Source organism: Phascolarctos cinereus, unplaced genomic scaffold (assembly GCF_003287225.1).
Source record: "Phascolarctos cinereus isolate Bilbo 61053 unplaced genomic scaffold, phaCin_HiC Scaffold_7;HRSCAF=346, whole genome shotgun sequence".
Classification (NCBI taxonomy): Eukaryota; Metazoa; Chordata; class Mammalia; order Diprotodontia; family Phascolarctidae; genus Phascolarctos; species Phascolarctos cinereus.
Genome location: NW_027556180.1, coordinates 8371372 through 8384314, shown reverse-complemented (window position 1 = coordinate 8384314; position 12943 = coordinate 8371372). Strand labels below are relative to the sequence as shown.

Here is a 12943-nt window from a genome sequence, read left to right as displayed (position 1 = left end):
CTCCCTCTCTTTTTCTCTCCTCCTCTATCTTTAGCTCTCTACTCACGTAATACCTGATATTAGTTAGCCAAAAAGAGTTAGTTCAATTAAACAAAATCCTATTAATCACCTGCCTTATATCAGTCACTGGGTAAGGATGCTAAGGATGAAAAGATAAAACCTCCCCTGTTCCCAAGGACCTCATATACTAACATGCATACGGCACAGATAATTAAATAGAAGAGAATTTGAGGAATGAGAGAAAACTCACTCCTGGAGAGTGTGAGGGGGTGGATCAAGGAAAGCTTTGTGAAGGAGGGAGAACCTGAGCTGGGTCTTGAGGGAATAGAGTCAGTCAAAAGTTCAGTTATGAGGAGGGAGACCACTGAAGGCAGGGAGAGAAATGACACATGCGAGGGTTCAGAAATACGAGAAACAAAATCGGTTTCTGGTGAGAGCTATGTTTAATTTAGCAGAATCTTAGACAGTTTGAAGGAAAATTATGTGATACAAAAGCAGAAGATGGGAAACGAATTGCAGAAAGGCCTTAGTGTCAATCTAAGCCATTTATATTTATATTGCATGGTAGGGGCAGCAGAGGCTACTGCAGGTTTGGGAACAGGGGAGAGATGTCTTAGAAAGACACAGCTCACTGTGTCTTAGGAAACCTAGGTAGGCATGTGGAGAGTGACTTGGAGAGGGGAAGCACTGGAGCAGGGACTGTAGTTCTGGTAATGACTGATAAGGGCCAGCAGTAGGGTGGGGCTGGCTGTTCATAGAGAATAGGGAAAACAAAATATCTGTTACCAATTTAGATCTTGAAGGGCTCTTAGACATCATTATGATTTACAGGTTAAAAAAAAAAGACAAAAACAGAGACACAGGGACATTAAGTGAGTTGTCCATGGTCACACAGGTAATTAGTTTTAGGCTGGAGATTTTAACACAGATTGCTTACCCCCAGAGTTGGGAGCTCTCCAGTCTACTAAATGGTCTCCCACTATTGGACTAGATGTGAAAGGATTTGACAAAATATTGGACAAAGAAATGACTGAAAAATAATAGGAAGACCCCCATCATCAGAAGTTAGTGAGTATATGAACAGCAGCAGTTCACCATAACAGTTAAAAGCTACTGGTATATTATAAAGAATCTGGCTCAGTTCAGATTCACACAAGGCAACCTTTACAATGAACAACAACAATAATAATAACAATAACAATTTAATAAAATAGAATGATATGTTAGAATATTTTGAAAGCATAGCAGTAATAATAATCAGTAAACTTTAAATGCTTCAAATTAAACATTTTATACATATATAAATACACATATGCATATATACATTATATACATATATACATTTTCTCCTTTGAATTTGACAACACCCCGATTAAGCTTCAAAGAGCCAGGATTTCCTTTCGGTTTGAAAACATCATTAATTTCTATGAGACAGAATATGATGCCATCTGTGCAGAGTGCCCAAGAAGAGCCTAGTATTCAGAGATAGAATGTGGGGATCCATTGTCCTGGTTCCTTATTGTCTGAACATGTCTCCTTTCAGCCAGGGGCGATTGAGACGGCCAGACAAGACTTAAAGAACCACGTGGACGAGACGATGGGTGAAGCCATTCAAGGTTTCTGGCTCTTGACAGAGTAAGTAGCTGCCTGGATGGGCCTTGGGCAGTTGGGGTTTTCTTGGCCTAAGATGGAGCTCCTCCAGGCCTGCTTTTCTGGTCCCCTTGCTCAGCAGTCCTCCCCCTTCTAGCTCTGCTACCTCTTTCTCCCTCTCCCCCTTTTGTCTTCTCCCTTTCTGCCTTCCCTCCCTCTCTTCTCTCTCTTTATCTCCTCAAATTGTCAATTGTCACATATATTCTCTGTTTACATGCCATAGCTGGAAACTCTATGTGTGTCGGGACATTCACAATTTTATCTTTGCACACCCAGAGCCCCAAACAGGTCATGGCATATAGTAGATTTTTAACGATGCTTATTGCATTGGCTAGGATTGCATGTCAAGGAATTTGTAGTAAATGTCAGCATTGAGTGGGAGGGAGGAAAACAATAAATACTGTTACTAATGATTATGATAATAATAATAAGTATTTCTTGAAGGCTTAAATATACTTTTCAGACATTATCTTCTTTCTCCCTCACAGCAGCTCTGAAGGCTGCTATTATTAAGCCTCCTTTACAGGTGAGAAAACTGAGGCTCAGAGCTATTAAAATGACCTTCCCACAGTCATACAGCTAGTCAGTATCTAAGGCAGGATTTGAGTCTTGTCCTTCCTGACTTCCAGGCCAATGTTAGGATAAGCTACATTAGGCTAAGCTAACTCCACTCTCTTAAAGATTAATTCCCTTTATTTAGTAAAGAAACCTCTTGATTGAATCAATGTTCAGACCTAGCTGTGAACTCAGGTTCATAACTGAGGAGAGATTCCAAGGGTCTAATGGAAAGAAAGAAAGGTTGCAGGGTTGATGTAGGGCATCAAGGGCTAAGCCAGAAAGAATCTGCAAACTGGGGCAATAATGAAAGGAGAAAGAGAGGGTGGGACTGAGCCGTGGCAGCAAAGAGAAAGACTGAACATGGCCATCAGCTCTACAGACAACTCTAGGCAGAAGACTTTGTGGAATGCCCCCAGTTGCACCCACCCTCCTCAAGGGCTGAGAGTCAATTCAAGAGAAGGCCTGTTTTTTCCCCCAGCTTCCCCTTAGTGCCTCTGTATTACCTTCTTCTTTCCCCTAACATTTCTGGTTACCTGAATTTTTCCTAAGCCAGAAACCAAGGATTAGAGAAAAAAAACATAAAGGGAAGCTGAGGGAGAAAGAGACAGAGAGAGAGAGAGAGAGAGAGAGAGAGAGAGAGAGAGAGAGAGAGACAGAGATAGAGACAGAGACAGAGAGACAGAGAGAGAGAGAAAGACAGAGAGAGAGACAGAGTCAAGCCTCTCTCTAAATGTCAGGAATTTTCTAAATGGAGGCTCAGAACAATTTTCATGGTACTCTATGAAAGTTTTTTTTAATTATACTCTCTCTAAAGCAGTAGAGGCATGAACTACATGATCCTCAGGAGGCATCTTGTTGCCATCAGATTTAACGTCAATTAATTATTTTTACAAGCCTGCTCTTGGGGAAGAGAAATGTATGCCCAATCCAAGTATTTTTGCTCTTGCACTCTTTTGAGAGATGGGTCATAGGTAGTGGTGTGTATGAGATTCATAATTCTCAGTAATCAGTGATTAATTCAAAGAAGCAAAGACAGCAAATGAACAAAACACTCTCCTCTTTTGGATAGTCCTTGTAGGGAGCTGACTATGGCATCCTCCTCTATAGCTCTAGCATCAATCACATTCCAGTAGCTTGGCCCCTGATAAGATGATCCTATCTCAGTGTGTGCTGGTTCTCAGAAATGAGTAACTTAACGGAGTCACAAGGAATGAGAGGCACTTATATGGAGAAAAGGACTGCCATGATGTTTGCAGATAGCCTTTCTGCATCCCCCTTCTTTCAAATATATGGCTTTATAAAAAGCCCTATTTAATTGTGCTTCTACAGAGACCACACAGAGGTCAATGAACTGATATCCATTTTTTTTCTCTAAGGTTAGAGCAATTGGGAACCTGCGACATTCCCATGTTCAGAGATTTAAATCTAGAATAGACCTGAGAGACCACCTATTACAGCCACCTCATTTGACAGTTGAAGAAATTGAGGCAAAGAGAGAGGAAACGACTTGGACAAGTTGCAAAGCTCATAATTACTTCTATCCTCAGTTCTACCAGAGTCTGACTGTGTGACAATGGACAAGTCATTTCCCCTCACTGGGCCTTAAATCCATCATCAGTAGAGAAATTATGCTAGACAATCTCTATGATCTCATCTTACTGGGATCTGTGATTCAGAATTCAGGCCTTTTCCAAATCTAATTTAGTGATTCATCAATTACTTGAATGGTCTCTTTAGCTCCCTCAAGCTCTGGTCAACTCAACTTTATGGAAAAGTAAGGGCAAAATGCAGGGACGAGACAGAGGGAGGAAATGATAATGGAACACTAGTTCTAATTCCCCTTATTCCAAAGCTGTCATAAGTATAATGCAGATACAGCAGGATGAGTCTTATTGAATATATCAATATGTCAAGTGCCTGTGGATTTCATCTGAGTGGGAGTTCAAAAGAAAATCTTTCTCTGTGAATTTCTTACAAGTAAGAAGGATTTTACCTGAAATAAGTAGTATTTTCAAATGAAGGGCTCAAAGCATTAAGGATGCTTTTGTCAGCTGGAGCCAGCAGATCAGTATTGCATGCTAAAAGACATTCATGATTATGATGCATTATTATGTAACACAGGCCTTTGAGTTACACTTTTTTTCATTAACTTCATTTTAGTTATTACAACTCACATTTAGACAGAATGCTTTCAGATTTATAAAGCACTTCCTCCCCATAGTAACCTCATAAGGGTGACGTAAATAGTATTGCCTCTACCTTCCAAAAGGAGAAACTGAGAATCAGAGAAATCATGCCATTTAGCTCTGCTCCCATAGAGAGTGAGTTCTGTGGGATCTTGGGAGTTAGAGCATCCTCCCACTCTTCTTCTTCTTCTTCATTAGACAGATAAGAAACTGAGGCTCAGAGAGTAGATGTGACCTGGAGGTCACAGTGGCATTACAGAGCAAGGCCCGAAGTGGAAGATAATTTGTCAAGCTCCAAATCAAGTGCTCTTTCTACCACATCACAGCTGAACCCTAGGCTCATGACTATAAGTCCTTCCCCTTTCCCATCATAGTCCATTTCCCCAAAATTATAGAAAACAAAGAATACCTGAACTACCAATGCATTGTATTCTTAAAACTTATTTTATAATACATGCATAGACACACGTGCCCCCAACTTGGAAAGCATTTTCCCATGTAAACTGCATGTGATGGTCACATTATCAGTCTTACCCCAGAAACTTATTTTATGTATAAAGCAAATGAATGAATACATCATAAATAAGGATTTATTGTAGCCTAATATGTGCCAAGGTTTTTTTTTTGTTTAGTCATTTTTCGGTCATGCCAAACTCTTCATGACCCCTTTGGGAATTTTCTTGGCAAAGATAGTGGAGCATTTTGCCATTTCTTTCTCCAGCTTAATTTTACAGATGAGGAAACTGAGGCAAAAGAAGGTTAAGTGACTTGCCCAGGGTCACATAGCCAGTAACTATCTGAGGCCAGATTTAAATCTAGGTCTTCCTGACTCCAGGACCAGCACTCTGTTGACTGTGACACCTAGCTATCCAGCTGTGGTGGAGAAAGTATACAAGGAAAGGAAGCGGCATATTCAATAGATGTTGCTAAAGGTTAATTTGACAGGTCTGGGAAGCAGATTGGATTTGGGGGGAGAGATAATGAGGAATCCATGATGCCTCCCAGGTTGTGAGCCTGAGGGACTAATAGGGTAGTGTTGCCATCATAGTAATAGGAAAGGTAGAAGAAGAGTTGGGTTTTGGGGAAAGATGTTGAGTTCAGTTTTGGACATAACAAGTTTCAGATGTCTACTGGACATCCATGTCAAGATGTCTGAAAGACAGTTAGAGATGTGAGTTTGGAGGTCAGCAAAAAGTTTGAAGGAGGGTGGGCAGGTTTGAAAATTTTCACTATATAGATGGTAATTAAATCCATGGGAACTGATGAAATCTCTAAGCGAAGTAGCATAGAAGAAGAGAAGAGGGCAGGCCAGACCACTGAGGCACACCTATATTTAGAGGGGCGATCTGGAAGATATAAATACAAGGAACAAGGAAAAACTACTTCTGCCCTCAAGGAGTTCACATTGAAACAAGGTGGAGATGACTGAAGGTACTCCACGTGGGCATGATTGGGAAATCCCAGGAGGGGACTGAAGGCAGTCTGGCCTGCACCCCAAAATAAAATGGAGGCCCATGAGGAAATTACCAATGGGAGAAGATTGGTAGGACTTGCAAAGGGACATTCCACAGTGTATGGATTATGGTAGGCCCATTGACACAAGGTAAAGAGGCCCAGGCAAGGAAAGAAGTTCTGGCATGAAGCAACACTAGAGAGAGAAGGATCCCAAAGTCCAAGAAATTCAAGAGCAGAGTCAGGAGGGTAGGGAAGAGATAAGTCACACACCTTCTTTGGACATCATTTCCCACATCTTTAAAATGGTAGGTCTGGACCCAGTAATTTCCAAGGTCTCTTCCAATTACACATCTTCTCATGTGAAAGTTGGGGACTGCTTCTTCAATATGAAACCTCCTGAGATGGTGGGAGCTGTGATGTTCCCTCATTGCCACCGAGATGGGCATCGCACACAATGATTACCCACCTGGAGGAAGCTGGATCGGAGTTAGGGCCAATCGAAGTCAGTGCTCTTGCACCAAGACATCTGGGACAAACTTTGGGACCTCATAGTTATTACATGGAATTTGCTTAAAAGAAATTCCATACATCTGATTTTTCCCTTCTCCTTCCTAATGAAAGTTTTTCTTTTCTTTTAATACAGAGAAAAATAGATAATGAGATTTTTTGGGGGCAGCTTCATTGTGAAAGACATTAGAAAGAAATGTTCTTTGAAGAGAGTCAATATATATAGAGAGAATTAAAGTCCTGGCCTCAGAATTCAGAAAATCTGGGTTCAGATCCCCTCTTCGACTATCTAACCAAGCATGTTGAAATCTCTTGAGTCTTGGTTCTGTAAACTGAAGGCAAGAATTCCCCCACCATGGAGCTATGTGATGGGGCAAAATGAGCTGATGTTTATTGCAAACTTCGAGTTATCAGAGAAATGCTAATCATTCTTCATGGGGTACCCACATGGCCATTTATTTGCCGGGAAGGGTGTACAGATGTGGCTATGAAAATTCCTGTGCAGCTGCTCATAATTGTATTTTCTTGGTTAATAAAAACAATTACTACTCTAAATTTAGCATACCCTCCATTATTTGGGTTTCATATTATATACAATTTTTTTAGCTTTTTTTTTAAAATAGAGACACTTTAAAGGGCTTTTACTAAGGAAGATAAGCAGGTATATCAGAGGTGAAGTCAATAATGAAATCTCTAGTCTGGTGCTGCTCTGAAAGGCAGGACCCTGGTTACCTGACTCAGTTCTGCCACCCACTAGCTATAAACCTACTTTTTCTGGGGATTTTCTTTTCTATTAAATAAGTAGGTGAATGATCTTTCCATTTCTTTAATCTCTACAATGAATGAGAATCATATCATCTTTGGGTTAGAAATGACCTCAGCCTCCCCAAAGAGGCATCCGGCCTCTGCTTGAGAACTTCCTCACTGAAGGAGAATTAATCATCTCTAAGGCATTCCGTGGGCAGCTATGTGGCATCATAGGGAATAGAGTATCAGGCCTGGAGTCAGAAAGATTCATATGCCTGTGTTCACATCTGGCCCCAGACACTTACCGGCTGTGTGACTCTGGGCAAGTCACTTCACCCTGTTTGTGTCAGATCCTCATCTGTAAAATGAGCTGGAGAAGGAAATGGCAAACCATTCCAGTGTCTTTGCCAAGAAAACCCCAAATGGGTTCATGAAGTGTCAGATATGGCTTAAACAACTCAACAACAGCAACGACAACAACAAAGGCAGTCCCTTGTCATATGGAAAAGCAGGACTTTTATTCTAAGTTACTGTCCATTTGAAATGCTGCCCATTGAGACGGAGTGGTGCTGTAATGGCAGGTGGGGGGGGGGTGCGTGAAAGGCAAGGCAACAAGCGAAGATTAAGTGCTTCCTAGGAGACAGGCTGTATATTAAATGCTCCAGATACAATGCAAAGAAAAGGAAAGACACTTCCTACCCTCAGTGAGCTTACACTCTAGTGGGGGAAAGACATAGCAAAGGGAGCTAAAGGGGGCTGGTTAGGGGAGCTGGGAGCTTCTGTAGACATTCAGACTGTCAAAAGCAAAGCCAGGAGAGGAATGTAAAATAGCAACTAAATGGAGCCATAGGCCCCCTCCTTCTCCTGGCCTGCAGCATTGAAAGCTCTTCTCTGGAGCCCTGCTCTCTGTCTGGGTCACTCACTCCCCGGGCCCACCATCTTAGGAAGGGCCTCAGGCATGCTTCACGTGACTCTTTCCTCAGCTGTCTCTGCATGTTCCTCTCTCCTCCTCCTCCAACACATTGCCCTTCCTACCCCTGTTCTCCCCACTTTCCAGCACCTCTTGAAGCTGTGGCTTTCCCATTAAAAGGTCAACTTCTGAGGGCAGGGATTTTCTGGGTTTTATTTGTGTTCCTAGCTTTATCTATCTATATAAAATGTCAGCATGAAACCATTTTGAAGGATTCAGGCTGTGGAGGAGTTTGGAGAAATGATGGATGTCTAGGGCTTAAGGGCATTGTGTTCCCTTAGCTATTTTTCTTGTACATGTTTTAAAATGTTAGATGGTAAAACTGAAAAAAAAGGGGAAAATAAACCTCTTTAGAGAATATAGAATAATAAAATAAGGACTATTGATTTCTTAGGGAGATTTGGTCCTAAGTGAAAGTTTATCCCTGAGTGCCACATCTGGGGCTAGAGACAGCAAGAAGAGAAGTGACAAGTTGGAGCGTATGACTTAAACGGGAAGAGCCTCCCACTTCCCCTCTTTTTATACCTGATTAACAAAGAACAGAAGTTTGTCATTCCTTTCTTGGGAATAAAGCAGTAGGAAATGTCCTTGCTCTTTTTTCCTCAGTGACTAATAGAACCCAAACCTCTCTTTGTCCTGGGGTGGGGCGGGAATCAAACCAGGATGAACCAGGAGGGCCTGCCAATTCTTTTGTTTTTTTCTATCTCCCCTTCTCCTTGACGTCACCAACTTACTTTCCCTTTCTCTCTCTCTCTCTCTCTCTCTCTCTCTCTCTCTCTCTCTCTCTGTCTCTCTCCTCTCTCCTCTGTTCTAGATCTACTTTGTTAGGAATCATTGAATTCATATGTCCTCATGTCAAAATGGGCCTCATTGAGCCCAGGTAAAGTAATCCAGTGCCATTTTTCTTTTAAAAATAATTGTGCCTCATATCTAGATGAAGTGTTGTTAAAGATTCTATTTTCATTACACCAGCAATTTTTTATTGCCCTGTCTCATTGTCTTAAACAATAAATTTCTCTTATCAAGACAGTGTGGTTCACTGGGAAGTGTATTGACTTTATACTCAGAGAACCTGACTTTGAATCTCAGTCCTGCTATTTACTTCTTGTGTTGAATCTTGGAAGGTTACTTAATTTTCCTTCACTTCAGTTTCTTCGTCTACAAAATGGGGGAGGTTGACCACATGTCCTCTAAAGTCTTTGCATGTTTAAATCCATCTCTCCCTCTGTATCTCTTTCTGTCTCTGTCTTTGACTCTGTTTCAGTCTCTCTCTTCTTTATCTCTTAATTTTATTTTTAAAGTTTTTTTACTGTATTTTAAACCTAAGTGCAAAATAAGAAAAGAAAAAAATGTCATGTGCACAGCAGAATATTAGAAAGGCTTCCATATAAAGCAATAAACTTAAATTTCAAGAAAACCTGTGTATTAAATACTACTCATTTTTTCCAAAGCTGCCCAGCTTATCTTTGCTTCCTTGTTTCTTTCATTCTCTGCCATGTGCTTTTCACTGTATTTTCTCCCCCCCCAGAAGGCCACCATTAATTGCAGACACATGCATACACACATACATATACATAGATGCCTATAAACATACACACTTGTACGCATATATGCAAGGCTGCACTGTGCTCATTTCTCCTTGTCGTCTGTTTCTTTGAAGGTGGACAGCATCTTCCTTCATAAGTCCCAGTCCTTTCATGCTTTTTTCTAAATCTACTAGGTCATCATTTCCTACATCACAGCAATACTCTAACCCCATCCCATTCTGAGAGATCATCTATGAAAGTCGCCCCCCCCCAATTCTCCACACTCCTTCTGTTCTTGGCTTTATAGGTATTTAGACAAGAACATTTTAATTTAAAATAAACAAAATTATGCATTTTATACTTCAACAATGGTCTTCCATTATAATGTGGTTTAAGGTCTGATACTACTGGCTATGCTTCCTTTACATCTCCCCCCCCCTTTTTTTTTAAATTTCTTGACCTTTTATTCTTCTAAATGAACTTCATTTTTTTCTCAGTAAGATAATTTATGGTAATTTAATTGGGATGGCATTACATAAATAGATTAGTTAGGTATAGTCGTCATTTAAAAATACATTGGCTTTTACTTACCCATGAATGATAAATATCACTTCAATTATTTAAATCTAACTTTATTTGTATAAAAATATTCTATGCTTACATTCATGTAGCATACCTGTTTTGGCAGATAGCCTCTAAGGTGTTTTTTTACTGTCTGCTTATTTAAAATGGTCTAAAACAATATTGAATAATATGACTGACACACAGTATAGGTTTTTTCTATTTTTCTCTTTTGATTAAATCTATTTTAGCTTCAACTTTGTCTGAAAACCCCTGCTTTTTTATACAATAAGTTTAATTCCTGACTTTTATTTTACATTTATGTGTATCTCTCATTTTTATAGCATTTCCTGAAAAGAACGTATTTTTGAACTGTCTCTTTTCTGTCTCTGTCTCTCTATCTCTCTGCCTCTATCTCTGCCTCACTGTCTTTGTTTCTCTCTCTTTGTCTCTGTCCTGTCTCACTGTCTCTGTCTTTCTGTCTCCCCCTCCCCCTTTCCTTTCATGTTCTCTTCCTCTCTCACTCTAAAAATTACTGTTGATAGTAGTTCAGCCTTCCAGCCATCTTTTAGGCCATGACCAAAGATAATTTCTAGACCACTGGCCGCCAACAGACATTAGGGGTGGAATAGTGCATTCTCATTAACAATACTGATGTTGATGGTTGTGGGAAGCTGGCTTAAATGCCTGCTCTTTCCCTAATCCAGGTACAGGTGGAGCAATGGAGTTTCATTTTCAATGTGTGGTGCCAGCAGGCTGCATTCCTCTGCCACACACTTGCTGTTCACAAATATTGTAGTTGTGGTTTGTGTCGTCATCATCATCATCATCATCATCATCATCATCCCCATCCTCATCCTCACCCTCATTCTCATTATTAACAGCTCCCTTAACTGCAGTCCCACTCCAATGCCTCTTTGTGTTTGCAGGGTGGGGAGAAGAATGGGAGGGTTTCCAAGGAAATCCCTAACGGGTTGAATGTTCTGGAAAATACCACTAGTCCTCAAAATCTCATAGAGATAGAGCTTCATAACTACAGGCCCATTGGGGGAGTGTGGTGTTGCCTGCTGATTAATCTAGTTGGATATATGAAACCTTACCACCAGAAGTTCATCCACCAACAATTGGCTGGGGCAGGAGTGCATTAGACCGTGATAACTTCTGCTGAATTATTTCTGTCATTTAGCAGTGGAGACAAAGTAGGCTTCAGAGTTGTGCTCTCAGATAAAGTCCTAATTAGCTTAGTCTATGGCTAGTCTTAGCCTGAACAGTTAATTTCAGTGACCAGATTTCCAATCACTATTCATAGACAGAAATAATGCCAGGGACCTTTGTTCCACTCCCAAGGGTCCCTTTTTGGCAGGACAACAAAAATAAAGTACTAAGAAATTATTGGATCTACGGAGAGACACAAGCATGAATAAATGATCAATTGAGGACAAAATTTCAGATAGTACAAGAAAGAAACCCTTCTAGGTACAAGGTCTTGCTCTTGTATTATTACTGTGGAGTAACACAGAGTTCTCACTTAGAAATAGCCTTTTCCAGAAGAGTTTCATAATTAGATGATGACTGTTGGACAAGTCCCCTCCTCTGATTGATAAATCCCTAAATGGAACCAGCAGCGTATGAAAAAGGGGATCCATCTAGGTTGTTTGCTACACTATTTTGGGTTGTTCTGATCTGTGCCTTTGCTTGTCAAATCATTCAAACAATGTGATTCAGGCTCTGATGACCATAGCCCATCAGCAGCTTCCTTCATCTGAAAAATGGGGTGGTGACCTCATAGTACCATTGAGAAGAAAGAACTCTGAAAATTTCAAGTGAATGAGGGAATGAATTAATTTCATCAAAGTTCTTCAGAAACATGAGCTATATTTTATGCGAACATGTGATATGAATATCAGGGGGCATTATTATTGGCTGGGAAAACCCTGATCTTGCCCAGATAATAACTTCAGATAAATTCTAAAGGTTGGGCTTTTTAGGAGTAGAAAAGCCATTTTAAGAAGCAGTCCCTGTAATTCATTTTAACAACCTTTTCTGTTTCAAAAGCCCCCCCTCACTGAGTCTCAAAATGACCCCTCTCTTTGCTTATTATCCCCTCCATTTCTCTGAGCCCAAAGACCAATGATGTCTTCTTGTTCTCCTTGGGTGAGAACACTCAGGCTGAACAATGCCTCCGATCCATCATGATATTAATGACCTGTGGCAGGCAGGACTCTGGTGACTGCAAAACCACTTCTGTTGCCATAATCCATTTGTCCTGGGTGGGTGTTGGAGAGAAATGCTTAATTAAATGGATTGCTTTCCCTATAAATTCCCAGTGCAAAACCTTGTCTAGAGAGCTAATGAGTGACCTGCATTCGAGGACAGTCAGGGCATTTGTGACGGCCATTACAAAAATGTTTTGGTGTATATTTATTTCCCTAAGATGGTAGTCTATTTGAGATGTGTTTCAAGACATGTGAAAAGGGCAGAATCATAGAGGAGATACAAAGATTATAGTAAGAAAGGCTCTGTAATGGATCATAAAACAATGAGACTTGATTTGGATTGAGTGGAGGAACCAATGAGGATAGAGGCAGGAGCAGCCCTGGCAGGAATTCAAAAGTTCATGCAACCAGCAGTTGTAGTTAGGGCTCACTAAATGGACCATGACTCCCACCTAAGATTACCTAAGATTTAGCCTGTATATAATGTGTTTATACATAGTTGTTCACATGTAGTCTTATCCATAGATTGTAAACTCCTTGAGGGCAGGGACCATATTTGCCTTTCTT

The 12943-nt window shown here is 40.6% G+C and overlaps 1 protein-coding gene across 1 annotated transcript in view; it reads left to right on the top strand.

The window, feature by feature from the left end:
- Nucleotides 1–12943, top strand: part of TPRG1 (tumor protein p63 regulated 1) — a 145138-nt gene that overhangs the window by 38843 nt on the left and 93352 nt on the right. Inside the window, exon 3 of the mRNA XM_020989050.1 lies at nucleotides 1544–1635. Coding sequence (XP_020844709.1) covers nucleotides 1544–1635 — 92 coding nt within the window. The remainder of the gene's footprint in view (nucleotides 1–1543; nucleotides 1636–12943) is intronic.